Genomic DNA, 14,385 nt, shown 5'->3' with positions numbered 1-14,385 from the left:
CGGGGGTGGGGGGGAGGAATGCTCGTTAGCCAAACTTTGGTTAAGTTTCTCTCCTTCCCAGACCTGTTTACTCCTCCCTATAAAAGAAAAGCCCTTGAGGCTCCTGCAGATCCTACAGCCAGAGGATCTCCCTGTTGTAATCTCCCCTTCCTATTGCAATGTCCTTTCTCCTTTGCAGTAATCCTTTCCAACAGTCTCTCCTTGCCCAAGTCAGATTTGTTTTCATTGGACACCCCTATCTACTGTGCAACTTGAACTGACACAGCAAGAGGTGATTCAGAAGGTTACTGCGGCACAGTGGACCGGAGGGCGTGACTAGGATCATTGTACGGGTGAAGAGAGGTCTCAGCTGTTTATCTCTGGCCACTGGCAGAGGGCTCCATAAACGGGGACTGTGATTTCGATGACTGCCATCTTCAGGTTGGGGATGAGAGGGGTCTAGGGCAGTGATGGAGAACCTATGACACGCGTGTAAGAGGTGACACGCGAACTCATTTTTTTGGTTGATTTTCCTTTGTTAAATGGCATTTAAATATATAAATATCAAAAATATAAATCTTTGTTTTACTATGGTTGCAAATATCAAAAAATTTCTATATGTGACACGGCACCAGAGTTAAGTTAGGGTTTTTCAAAATGCTGACACGCCGAGCTCAAAAGGTTCGCCATCACTGGTCTAGGGCTTGGTTTGAACTAAAAAAGGAATCTTGTCACTCTCATTAGTTTGCTCAAATGTAGACAACCCAACAAATGTTAAACAATAAAAGAGAAAAAAAGTCTTTAGTCATGATCCTCTCTTTCAGCCCTATATATAATTCAGGAAACAAGGATTTAGCATAAAATTAGAAATAACCAAAATGTTGAACAGGAAAAGAATGACTTAGCAAATCATGATAATTCACAAGTTGTAGAAAGCAACCATTATAAACACTACAAAGCAAAATTATGAACACTACAAAAAAATAAGAAACATGCTTATGATCTATGTTAAATGGGAAAAGCAGGCAATGTAAAATATGTGTAGGTGTGGACAAGATTGGCAGATAAAATACAAATATGAGCCTGGTCGACATGGCTGGGTTGAGCATTCGACCTATGAACCAGGAGGTCACAGTTGGATTCCGGGTCAAGGCACATGCTGGGATTGTGGGCTCGATCCCCAGTAGAGGGTGTGCAGGAGGTAGCCAATCAATGATTCTCTCTCATCATTGATATTTCTGTCTCTTTCTCCTTTCCTCTCTGAAATCACTAAAAAAATATATTTAAAACACAGGCATGAAAACAGGGGGGTGAAATGTAGATAATTTAATAAGTTCAGTCTTTTAGTTACCCTTAAATCTCTAAGCTTCCATACTAACTCTCTAATAGCACTTAGATCCATGGAATAGGATTATGAGAAGTCTTCCATTCTATTAAGTTTCTCCACATAGTTTGAATTTTTTATGACAGAAATAAATAACTTCTATAAGCAGTAAAAAAAAAATAATAATTCTCCCATTATAACTTTTCTTCTTTTAAAGTGAAAATCTAGGACAGAAACTCCAATTCCAGAAAATGTTATTAATAGCCCCTAAGGGAAAGGAGGAGTGGATACAAAGAGAACCAACTTCTAGGCTTTCCCTCTGTTCCTGCAAAACAAAGGCGAGGCTCACGCCTCCGCAGCTGTGGTCAGCTCTCCCACAAAAGCTGCAAGAGTCCCCACCCCCCACAGAGCGCTTCACAGTATTTCTTTTCTCATTATTGTCAGGAGGATGGATTTTGCATTCTGGATTCCTGGCTAGCTTTTCCTGACAAGCATCACAGTGTGTGGAGAACTCTAGAGTCAGAAAGGACTCGCCATCTCGTTTACTAGTGAAATAAAATCACCTCAGAATTATAAACCCTGGAAGAGCCAGTAAGGGAGGGAACGGACAGTTAACTGCCCGAGTTACCTTGCCTGGTTTGTCTCCAGCTCTTAGGCAACCAGGAGTCCAAGACAAATGGAAGAGTTTCCAGGAAAAAGGAGGGCAAAATCCTTTCCAGAAGGGAGGGTAAAACTGGCTGGGCTTTTTGTTTGTTTTTTGTTTTCCACTGATTTCCAGGAAGAGTGGGAAAGAGGGCAGGTAGAGAGAGAGAGAGAGAGAGAGAGAGAGAGAGAGAAGAGAGAGGGAGAGAGAAACATCAATGTGAAAGAGGCACATCGATTGGTGGCAGGAGACTGAACCTGCAACCCAGGTAGCTGCCCTTGACCTGAATCAAACTCTCGGCTTTTCAGTGTGCAGGCCAACCCTCTAACCACTGAGCATGCCTGCCAGGGCGAAACTGGCTGTTTTTACAACAGTCTGACGTGAACCTGTTCCTCCAAACTGATTCAGGAAGTTCTGGGATAGAAACAAACCTGAAGTAGACTTGAGTCCTTAACTTAAAAAAAAAAAAAAAACGGAAAACTAACAAAAACTGAACCTGGGCAGTCTGCCAGAGTCACACTGATAGCAGATGTCCTTACGACCCAGGCTCGCCCCGCTGTCTGTCTCCACCCCCATCCCAGTCCGTTCCCTGGCCACTCTAGCTGAGTCAACGCCCACACACGTCTCACACCACCTTCCAGACATTAGTCAAGGAACCCTCTGTAAATCTTACAGGAGACCATGGTGTGTGTGTGTGTGTGTGTGTGTGTGTGTGTGTGTGTGTGAAATGAAAGAACAGAGGGAAGCTCATACATACAGCTGCCAACATTTCTAAAACAGTTGCTTCTTTATTTTTCTTTCACCTGTGGTTTAGCTCAGAGAAGGACAAGTGTCATTCCTACCGAAGCCACCCACTGCTTGGTGCGAGTCTCCAGGAGTCAGGTGCTGGCTAGACGCAGGGGTCCTCAAACTTTTTAAACAGGGGGCCAGTTCACTGTCCCTCAGACCGCTGGAGGGCCGGACTATAGTTTAAAAAAAAACTATGAACAAATTCCTATGCACACTGCATATATCTTATTTTGAAGTAAAAAAACAAAACGGGAACAAATACAATATTTGTATTTGCATGTGGCCTGCGGGCCGTGGTTTGAGGATCCCTGGTACTAGAGCTTCATAAAGCCCTAAGCTCAGAACCTGCAAGGCCCCATTTTGCAGACAAGGAAACAGTGGCACTGGTGTTCCCAAGTTCACCGAGCCGGTAAGTCATGCGGACTCTGACCAAGTCCAGGTCTGTGGGTTTGCAAAGCTCATGCTGGGCCTCTCCAGCAGCTGTGAACCCACCGCACCCTCAGAGTAGAGCTGCCAGACGTAGCTAATAAAGATACGGGATGCCCAAGTTTCTCCCGAACACTGCGTTGGCGATGTCAAAAATGCTTCCACTCTTAGGAGATGCGTGCTGAAGGGTTTGGGGGCAGAGTGTTATACTGTCTGCATTTGCATTCAAACAATTCAAAGAAAAAGTCTCCATCAGAATGAGAAAGAAAGTAAATATGGCGGATGTTAACAACTGATAAATTGAAGTGAATCAAAACATTGCGTGAGTCAGTCACTTAAAATGGTATTCACTGTTTACCTGAAATTCAAATTTAACTGGGCATCGTGTATTTTATCTGGCAGCCCTACCCCAGAGAGACCGTGAATGGGAGTCGGCCCCTCGATCCAGAGGAAAAGAAACTAGGGCAGCTGTGAGGTCTTGGTGAGCTCCCTGCTGGGACTGACATGAGGAAGTGACAAAGGAAGACGGAGCTCTGGAGTTACCAGGTGGCTGCTCTGCCCAGACAGCACCTCAAACTCCTGCCGCGAGATGGTCCAGAAAAGGGCTGCATTTGGACCCTAAACTTCTCATTTCTGCCCCCAGATCCTGAAGGCTTTCAATTATATCCTCCCAGGGACTTGCTCTGCAAAGGAAGGATTCAGAAACTACCAAGTAGTAACCTAACCTCAAGCCCGGGAATGACAGAAGTCATTCATTCGTCAGGGTACAAGGAGCCAGTTTCCCTGGTCCACAGGAGCCCTTTGCTCAGTCAGAACAGAAAGCCGTGGCTTGAAAACAACAGATCCTCCTCACTGAGGATTCCGCTGCAGTGGGACGGCCACCAGACAAACCCTGGCATCAGCTGAGTTTCTAGCTGTGCTAAATTAAAAATCAACGTAAGGTCCTAAATCAGGTCTGCAGCGTGATTTTAGATATTGCTTATTAATATTAGCCAAGCAGAACACGATGAATTTTTCCAGGCATGATACTGTGGGCACTACCACCAAAAGAAATATTGAGAAGATCATCCAGTTATGCGGTGAATCTGCAGTGTCAACAGCCAAAACAATCATTTGGACTGAAAATCTTCTTTTTCAGTGCATTAGCCAATATGTATATATTGAGTGCTTTCTATATGCCCAGCAGGCATAGGCCGTGTTCTCAAGAGGAAATTTAGCTAAGGATACAAAACGGACATGCGTGTAACATGTCCAGCTGTGTGCCAGGCCCAGTAATTCAGCCCAAAGGCTTATGCCTGAAGTTATTCAGATCATTTCCATTGTGTGGATCCACTAGAAAATCCCCATCCGGCCATCTCACAGGCTGCCCCAAGTCAATGGGATAAAAAAATGGACTCATGATTTTCTCCCCTAATCAATACTGATTTTTATCTCCTTCTCTTCTCCATTTCCATTCCTGTGCCCACTGCATCATCAGCTTGTACTGTGGCAATACTGTGGGTAGTCTCCTAACAGGTCTCCTCCTCTCCAGGCTTGTTCCTTTCAAATCCATTATCTACCTCAGCCTCTGGAGAGTTCTACCAAAAGTGCCCTCCTGGCCCTGCCTGGGGGCTCAGTGGTGGAGCTTGACCCAGGAACCAAGAGGTCACTGGTTGAATTCCCCATCAGGGCACATGCCTGGATTGCAGGCTCAATCCCCAGTGGAGGGGGCATGCAGGAGGCAGCCAATCAGTGATGTTTCTCTCTTACCAATGTTCCTGCCTCTCTATCTCTCTCCTTCCCTCTCTCTTTCTCTCTCTGTCAAATAAAAAAGTGCCCATGTGAGCAGACACTCCCCAATGCTCACAGGATAAAGTCCGAGGTCCCTGACCTGCCATCCTAAGCCCGGCCATGATGTGAGGCAGCCTGTCACCTGTCATCCTCTGTCATTTCCTAATAGGCACTTGATAAACTAGCAACATTCAACCAACCACTGTTCCCTGGATTAGCTGCTTCTGCCAAGAGCTGACATGATGTTAGTCACAAGACACACTACATCCAGGTTAACCTGGTAGAGCTCGTTCGGGAAGGCAACTCTAGGAGGGTTGCAGAACCAGCTGTCCTGGCAGATGATAAAAATAAGCACTCGGGGACTTGCATTAGGCTTTGGTGAATATAAACAACACTTTTAAGGAAACATTAAGGACTCAAGAGTGCTGCTGATTGTTCTTTCAGTTCAACAGAGTGCTACTTAATAATTAAGCACAACTTCAGTATCCATGTTGCCATCTACAGGGTCTAAATTCACCCAGAGAGCATGCAGACCGACTTTGAGAACCTGGCCTCATAGCATGCGGATGATTCTCCCTGGACTCCAGGTTAATAAACCTCACCCGATACCAAAACACCGGTTGGTTTGCTTTGTTTTTTTAAAAATTTCTTCCTAAAATTAAGCAAACCCAATCTAGACTCTCACAGTAATATATCTGCACTACTTACCTTTTTAAATTCTCTGTTGAAATAAAGAAAATTAACGACATTAATGTTTTACCCTTATTCTCTGACCTTATTTTAACCCAGGAACAAATGCATTGGCATTTTATTTTGTATGTCACTGTTGTTGAACTCGTTTTGCTTTCATTGGAACTGTAATCATTTCAGCTAATGTGATCTGACAGTTGAGGTTCAAATGTCAGCTCATAGGTAAGCTGCTACTCTGTCTATAAATTCCATACAGGACGATATGATGAAACAGCTATCCGGAATAAACTCCTGCTAGAAAACACCTATTGGGACACTTTTAAAAAGCTTCCAGGTGTTTACAAATGTGAAACCAAGGTTGAGAATTGCTGGCCCAAAGGGAGAAAAAGCAGCCCCAGTTGGACCCTTCATCATGAGGATCAGGTGACAATTGGGAAAGTGTGTGTGTGTGTGTGTGTGTGAGGGGAGTGGTTGCAGAGTGGAAGAGAAAGGAATTGTAAGATGTGAATAAATAAGAAGCGCGGCCATGAAAACAATGCCTGGGCTCCATGTGCAACTCTTGGAGCCAGTCTTGTTTTACAACCTGTTTGGCTGTGATTGTCTCTCTCAAAGATGAAATAAGTGATGTTTTCATTGCTTATTTATCTATGTCTCCTCTTTCTTCCATTACTCTGTTTTAAAATATATTTTTATTGATTTCAGAGAGGAAGAGAGCGGGAGAGAGAGATAGAAACACCAATGATGAGAGAGAATCATTGATTGGCTGCCTCCTGGGGATCGAGCCCACAAGCCGAGCATGTGCCCTTGACCAGAATTGAACCTGGAACCCTTCAGTCCCCAGGCCAATGCTCTATCCACTGAGCCAAACCAGCTGGGGCTTCCATTACTCTTGATTATTAGAAGTACAATGTTTAAAGCAAATATCCTTAAAATGGGACTTGCCAAAATGAGTACATTAGTCTCACAATGGCATTCTGCCAATCTCTCTCTCTCTCTCTCTCTCTCTCTCTCTCTCTCTCTCTTGTATAAAGCTCAGATGCTGGAGGGGCCAAGTGGGCAAGATAAATGAGCGAAGTGGGCATAAGCTTGTACATTTGTTGCATGTGAAATCATAGCAATAGTATTCACTTCTACATAGAAATATGCCCTTGCTCATTTTTGCTAAACACCAGACCCTCTCAGGTTATCTTTCATTTTCCCTTTTTTGGTAAAGAGGGTCAGATACAAGCAAATATGCCTCTGCTACTAGCTTTGATTAAAGGGGTCCCTTTATTAGTATATCATGTATACACATAGTATATAGCTTTATGATATAGGCCATAAATGACTAGTCACTTGGCCAACATCCTGTGTTTTCATTAATGAGCTGATCATCCCACCTGCTGATTCCTCCCTGGGAACGAGCGAATGTCTGGCAGAACAGATGGCCTTGTTGCCAGGCTTGACAGAATGAAATCTTGCACTTTATTAAACAAGAAAGCAAAAACAATTTCCACAGGCAAGACCCCCCCCCTCTAATCTTCCCTTTTAACGTAAACTTGCAGGATAATAGTAACTAGTAGTAGTAATATACTCAACTAGAATTGCTATCTCTTTTATATGTCAATCATAACTCAGCAAAGCTGAAATTATAAATGAAGAGTGGGAATAGAAGCACCCCATTTTTGTAATGTGTTACTATATGTGCATAAATAAAAAGGTGGATGCCAATAATATGTTAACAGTAGTTATCTCTGCTTTATTAATTTTTGTTGTATCTGACTTTTTATGACATGCATTTCTTTTCTTACCAGCAAAATAAACAAAAATAAAGAATAAAATACAAAGGTGCGATAAAGGAATTGCCACCTTAAGGACTGAAGACACAGGCTAACACAGTCACCATCCAAACCATTCACGGGCTCATGCTTAGCTCTGTATCCTGGGTGGCGGTCCTAAGGAGCCTGATTCAGCAGGGTGGTGGAGTCTGTATTTTTTAAATTTCCGTAAGTGATTTGGATGCAGTTTTTAGAGTCTAGGAACTACACTGAGAAGTACTGGCTTACTCCCCTGTCTTAATCATTAATAATGAATGCACTCATGGTCACCATGAGTTAGTAAGATGTTGAAAGAACCATACTATGATTTTGATATCACAAGATCACATTTCTAATGCCAGGGAGGAGTTGCACACTTTTGCTTTGAAGTTAAAAAATCTTGCAAGGATATTGCCTCTGCTGAGCCAATCACATCGCTCTGTGACAAATTTGGGAAAGAGCCAGGCCAGTGTTGCTCAGAGTTGAGCGTCGACCCAGGAACCAAGAGGTCACCGGATCGATTCCTCATCAAGGCACATGCCTGGATTGTGGGCTCGATCCTCAGTAGGAGGCATGCAGGAGGCAGCTGATCAATGATGTTTCGCTCTCATCGATGTTTCTATCTTTCTATCCCTCTCTCTCTAAAAATCAATAAAAACATTTTTTAAAAATTGAGGGAAGAGAAACTAAGAAATGAAGCATGTTCATGTGAGCTTAGCAGCTGGAAGGTCACAAGGGCTGAGGCTGAGGAAGCCCCAGATGAGCAAACAGCCTGGGCCCAACAAGTAAACAGAGGAAACAGGCTGGTGGGAAGCAGTGGCAGGAGAGGGGGACAGTGTGCCTGGGTCTGCTGACTTTCCAGTTTCTACTGTCCTCAAGGAAGCCTTACTGTGCTGTGGTTCTCACACTTAGATGTCTATGAGCTTCCTCTTGCAGCTTTAGAAGAAATCCCATCTTTCCTGAGCTAGCTGGAGTGGGCCTCAGCTCCTTAGAGACCACACTCCTCTTTAAGGCCAAGAAGTGCAGGACAGTGTGGTGTGTGAGCACAGACTTTATTGTCCAAACCAGGAATCAGTTTAAAAATATATTTTTGATTTCAGAGAAGAAGGGAGAGGGAGAGAGAGATAGAAACATCAATGATGAGAATCACTGATCGTCTGCCTCCTGCATGCCCCCCACTGGGGATCAAGCCCACTGTGACCAGGGCATGTGCCCCTCCCCCCCCCCAATCGAACCTGAATAGGATACATTAAATTGATTTCTTGGCTGCCAGACAGCTAAAGGGCATCTTAATCTACATGTTATTGCCTCACACTGGCCAAACACCTGAACAGCCATAGGCTAATTCTCCCCATTCTGACAATGGACTCTGTAGGAAACCCTGACTCTTTGAAGTGTATATCTCTGCCTCACCTCAGGACAAGTTGTGTTAATAAAAAGCATGGGGTCCTGGGACAAGAAGACCTTAGACCTTAGACCTTAGACCAGGGGTCCTCAAACTTTTTAAACAGGGGGCCAGTTCACTGTCCCTCAGACCGCTGGAGGGCCGGACTATAGTTTAAAAAAAACTATGAACAAATTCCTATGCACACTGCACATATCTTATTTTGAAGTAAAAAAACAAAACGGGAACAAATACAATATTTGTATTTGCATGAGGCCTGCGGGCCGTAGTTTGAGGACCCCTGCCTTAGACCTTAAGACCTTTGATCTTAGAACTTAAGACCTTTGATCTTAGAACTTAGCTCCTTCAGCTAGGCTCCTCTCACCCCCTAATGCCTTTCAAAATTACGCTTCGTCTCCGGACTCTTATTTAATCTACGCACAGCCTTCTCCAGATTCCTGAACCCTTCTAGATGCTGGAACAAGAACCCTGGCACTTGACCTCCTGGTTCATAGGAAAACACTCAACCTCTGAGCCACACCAGCAGGCCAAATCAGGAATCTTTTGTAAGGAAAGAGGTGCTAGTAATCACGCCAGGACAACAGGTGTAAATAAACCAGGACTGTCGCTGGCAGTGAGGTGTATGGTCATCCTCGGGAAGGGGAATGTGAATTAGGAGACCCAGCTTGCACACCTAACCCTACCCCTTCCGCTTCATGTGGCCTTCCACAAGTCATTTATCTGTGTTTCTAGTGTCATATAAATGTAAAGGCAACTGGATGCCTACTATCATCCATTTAAAAATGAACACAGTTTCTTTGACTATAACATAACAGATTAAGTGATATCTAAAGGTTTTTTCTTTCTTTTTTTTTTTTTTTTCGCTTAAAGTATTACAAAGGGTATTACATAAGTGTCCTCCCCCCCCCCCCCCCCCCCCCCGCCCTTAAAGGTTTTTTCTTATTCTAAGATTCTAAGTCTGTGTAACTCTGTGAAAAGGCCACTTGGGTGATGAGGTAGATATGCGAGAGCCCTTGAGGATTATATTTAGTTGACCGTCTTTACATAAACAACAACGAAGCTATTTTACTAATTTGACTTTTAAAAAGAGGACCTGTACATATTCACCAATCGATGCTATTTGGTTAAATCAGCAGCAGAAGCTCCACAGTTGCTATGGTTCCCAAGAGGCCAGCTGTGACTCACTTGCCCAGAGCCTCAGGTTCGGGCAAAGGTAAATGCATTTGTTCTGCTCATCTTATCCCCGAGACCTAATGCTGTCTTCCTTCCTTGGCCTGTAGGGAGCAAAACGTGAACCATCTCTTTGCCTCTCATTGGTTCCCTTGCCAGACCATCTCCTATTGGCCAGCCCTGACGTTGGCTGGCTCTGCACCCTCATTTCTAGGAAATGTTCAAATGGTCAGCCGGTCCAAGGCCAAATTTAATATTCTGAGCTGCAATCAAGCAAAGGTCACATGCCCATCTCATAGAATCTCAGAATTTTGGAGCAAGAAGGAACCTTATCTACTATATAAACTTCAGTTTCTAGATGAGAAAAAAAATAACCAGAAACAATAATAGTTGTTAATATTCAGGCACTGTGGAAAGGACTATGCTAGATGCTTTCTATCAATTACTTTATTGCCTTCTTACAACAACCCTAAGGGAGCTATTCTTATTACCCCCAATGTTCAAAATGAGGAAACGGAGGTTTTGAGGGGTTTGATCATTTGCACTTGGCTTGTTCAATTTAATCCAAGTGTTTGTCAGTGACAGAAAAGGGAATTTTAACCACGTTCTGCTGATTCTCAGGACACTGGTCTTTCAACTAAAACAACCAATAGGGAGGCAACAGGCATTCATTATGCACCTACCCTGTACCAGGTACTGTGCTGGGTGCCAGGACAATCAGTGGGGTGAGCAAATGAAATGAAATGTTACATAACACCCTGCCCTTCTAGGCTCTACAGAGGAAAAGAGATTGCCGGGTATGTGCAAAACTGTCTCCAGGGGGGTAAAAACGCTTGATAGAGGCCTGCTTAATGCTCAGAATATCCCCCAGGAAGCGAGAGTGGGTAGACAAGAAGGAAAGCCTCAGTCCACCTCTTTTGCAAATGAGAGAAGTGAAGCAGAAACAACTAGAGGGTTTGCCCAATACAAGCCAATGAGGTCAACTAGTTTTGGTTCTTTCCATTCCATGCACTGCCAAAATGAAAATCCCATTCAGTAGTCTCTGGTCACCAAAGGACTGGAGGAAAATAATCACATAAGGCAAATTCTTCTGATAGGAATGATGTTACTCAGCTTCTCACAATTAGTCAAACAAACCTACTTATTAGAACTTCATCCCTTCCCTCTCTTCTCTTTTGATGTAGACAAGCCAGGGCATGGAGAGTTTTCAAATGAAACCACTAAGAGCTGGGATTGTCAAGGTGGATTATATTACAACTACATTAAAGCCAAGTTATGAATGAACTGTTCCATAATAATACTATTGGAAATAATGACGCGGCCATAACGGAGCACCTGTGCTGTGCCAGAAACTCTGCCGGGTGGGTGCTCTGCACAGATGGCCTCACAGCAAACACAGAGGCCGGTCCACGGTCCGTGGGTAGCTTATCAATGTGAGGAGGCCCTTCGGAAGGAAAAGCTAACATCTTTGCTTTTCCAAGTAACGACACTGAAACTCAGGGAAGTTAAGTAACTTGCCCAAAGACAAAAAACTTGTAAGTGGCAAGGCTAGGATTTGAACACAGGTGTCTGACTTGAAATCTCAGGTATTTTTTCTTTGCATTATGTGGCTGCTAACAAAAGATAAAGCTGTTATCATGCACAGAGCACTAACTATAGCCCATGAAAATTATACTAATGCTCCTTAAGAATTATTATAACCTTTCTATTTAGGCAGATCATTATTAGCCCCATTTATAGATGCTGACATCAAGAATCAAGAAAGGTTAAGCAGCCGAAACCGGTTTGGCTCAGCGGATAGAGCGACGGCCTGCGGACTGAAAGGTCCCAGGTTCGATTCCGGTCAAGGGCATGTACCTGGGTTGCGGGCACATCCCCAGTAGGAGATGTGCAGGAGGGAGCTGATCGATGTTTCTCTCTCATCGATGTTTCTAACTCTCTATCTCTCTCCCTTCCTCTCTGTGGAAAATCAATAAAAATTTTTTTTTTTTTTTTTTTTTTAAAAAGAAAGGTTAAGCACTGACCTAGCAGAAGATCGTCAGCTAGAACACTGGCTTCATGCCCAGGATGTTGACCTGCAGACTCCTTACCCTTTCCCACTATCCCATGCTACCACCCTACAGGTGATCCAGGAGAGCAGAAAGGTATTAATGGGAACATGAAACCTCTGGTTGACTTAGAATATCTCCATATCTGACCCCTGAACTAGCCCAGTCGTTTGGTTTCACACACCACATTGTGCAGTGTTCCTTAATGGAGTTGGGCAATCCCACTTGCCCTGTGCTATAATTTATTAGTTGGATCAGAGCCCAATCCCCATGGAGAAAAACCATGCAAAAAGCCAATCACCAAATAGCAATGCAAACTCAAGCCCTAGCCAAGATGCCTTACAGCGACCCCTGGCCCTATGAAGCATAGACCCACAGAGCATCTGAGGGCTGGTGATACCTGAGGCACTGGGGAGGTCACTGGTCTCACAGGGCCTCCTGAAACAGCCACATAAGAAAATTCATATATTGACTATAATTGGATTGCTTAACTCTAGTCACCCAAGCAACAGTGTACATCCATACACAATCTGGCCATGGGTTTTCAGGTGGACAGGAGTGAAGAACATTCAAGTTCAGTTTTTCCCTGGAACTTGGGTGCTCAGGAAAACAATGATCTTTAAGCTCAGACCATGGGCTTCACCTCCCCCTTGACAATGTGAACGTAGAAAATATTAAATTATGCGTTCCTTTGGTGTTTTCTTTTTTTCAAGTTGTCTTTAACTGCCAGATTTTAAGTAATTGAAGACTTTTGGAATCCATGATTAAAGGATTTGTCATCTGGAATGAGACAACTTTACTAACAGGGAGTAAGTGCAGTGATCACACTAAACGAGGCCTGGCATGTTTATCCAGCCGGCAGCAAGTGCCAACCAGTGGGGGAAATTAAGCAGTTATGGGTGCTAACAAGAAAGGCCACTCCAACGATTTCTTTTTGTTTTGTTTTTTAAGGAAAATGTGATCACAGTAACTCTCTCTTGTTCCTCTTTCCACATAGATTGGTGGGTGTGGGTGGAAGGGCAGAAGAAATCACCGCTGGAGAGGTCAAATGTTGGAGAAGTCTTCTGAAATGACTCTCTCCGGTCCACTCATCTAGGGGAAAAGACAGATTCAGGTTCTTTGAAGAATCAATAAATGCATCTTTGCCTGCAGCTTACGGCTGTTTGAGAAGAGCAAGAATCAATGATGAGACAAAGCAACACAGACTGTCGGTACAAGACACCGCGCTGCCAAGCAGGTGGGTAGGCACAGACTTGGACGGACTGACATGTCACCCAGCCCAGAGGCCTGGCCTGGCTACCGGCTGCCCTGCCCAGCCCAAGGAGGCAAGAGCACAATAGGCTACACACCCGCTTCTCACCCGCAGCCCCACACCACTTCAAAGGCCACAGCAGGCAGCCAACAAACTTGCCTCTTTTGTGGTGTCTTTTGTTTAGTTTTGTGTTGTTTTTTTCATCAAGTGGGAGGGAAATGAGTTTGGGCTCAACAGAGATCAGGGTGAAGGGAGGGCAGGGTGGGGGATGCAAATGACAGAATATAAGTGAAAGCTTTTTTAAACGTCTAGATCCACAGTCTTACTGGTTGTTATAAAGGGAACACAGTCATTTCCATGCCTCTCCATCCTTCTTTAACCCTTACCTCCAACACGGACAAGACAAGAAGAAAGGAGGGCTGTAATCGGAGGGTTTGCAGAGGCGCAGCTCTTCCCTGCACAAGGCTCAGCAGTCAGGGGATCGGCTGGAAGGAGCCCCCCGCCCCCCGCCGGGCACGGAGACACGCAGCCCCCCTCACCTTCTCGATCGCCTGGTCCACGGCCTTCTGGAAGACCCGGGCCACGAGCAGCGTGACGCTGGTCACCAGCAGGAGGAGGGACAGCGTCCCCGCCGCGTAGAAGCAGCACCTGCCCATGCTGCGCGCGGCTCACGGGCCGGGCGGCGCACGCCCGCGACCCGCCGGGAGGAGGGGAGACCCGGCACCTTCGGATGCCGGCGGCCCGGGAGGGAACGAGCCGCTTCGGTTTCGATTTCCCTCCCCGGGGCAGCCTCGGCGCCGCCCGGCGCTGCTCCGGAGCCGGAGAGGGAGCTCGCAGGCCGTGGTTCGCCAGCCGGCTCGCCGCACACTCGGGAGAGCACTGCCAGCAGCTGCGCGGGCGGCGGGCGGCGGGCGGGGCGGAGGCTGAGCCCACAGTCATGTGCCCCGCGGCGGCCGCCGCGATTCGACCGGCGCTCGTCCCGGGCGGCCCCCAGCGCCTGCGGCTCCCTGACCCCTCCAGGCCCCGCCGCGCCCCCTCCGCTCGCTGCAGGCCCCGCGGTCTCCTCCAAACGTCGCCGCCTGTCCTGCCCTCG

General features: G+C 45.5%; 1 protein-coding gene across 1 annotated transcript in view; it reads right to left on the bottom strand.

Moving 5' to 3' along the window:
• SCARB2 (scavenger receptor class B member 2) overlaps window positions 1–14,151 on the bottom strand; it is a 58,857-nt gene extending 44,706 nt beyond the window's left edge. Inside the window, exon 1 of the mRNA XM_070394600.1 lies at window positions 13,832–14,151. Within this exon, the coding sequence (XP_070250701.1) occupies window positions 13,832–13,948 (117 nt within the window). The 5' untranslated portion in view covers window positions 13,949–14,151. The remainder of the gene's footprint in view (window positions 1–13,831) is intronic.
• Between the last annotated feature and the right edge of the window lie 234 nt (window positions 14,152–14,385).

Source organism: Myotis yumanensis, unplaced genomic scaffold (genome assembly GCF_028538775.1).
Source record: "Myotis yumanensis isolate MYYU_CA2020_CCGP unplaced genomic scaffold, mMyoYum1.0.hap1 SCAF_1, whole genome shotgun sequence".
NCBI classification, from domain to species: Eukaryota; Metazoa; Chordata; class Mammalia; order Chiroptera; family Vespertilionidae; genus Myotis; species Myotis yumanensis.
The sequence above is the reverse complement of the archived record's forward strand: the minus strand, read 5'-3'. Positions and strand labels throughout refer to the sequence as shown.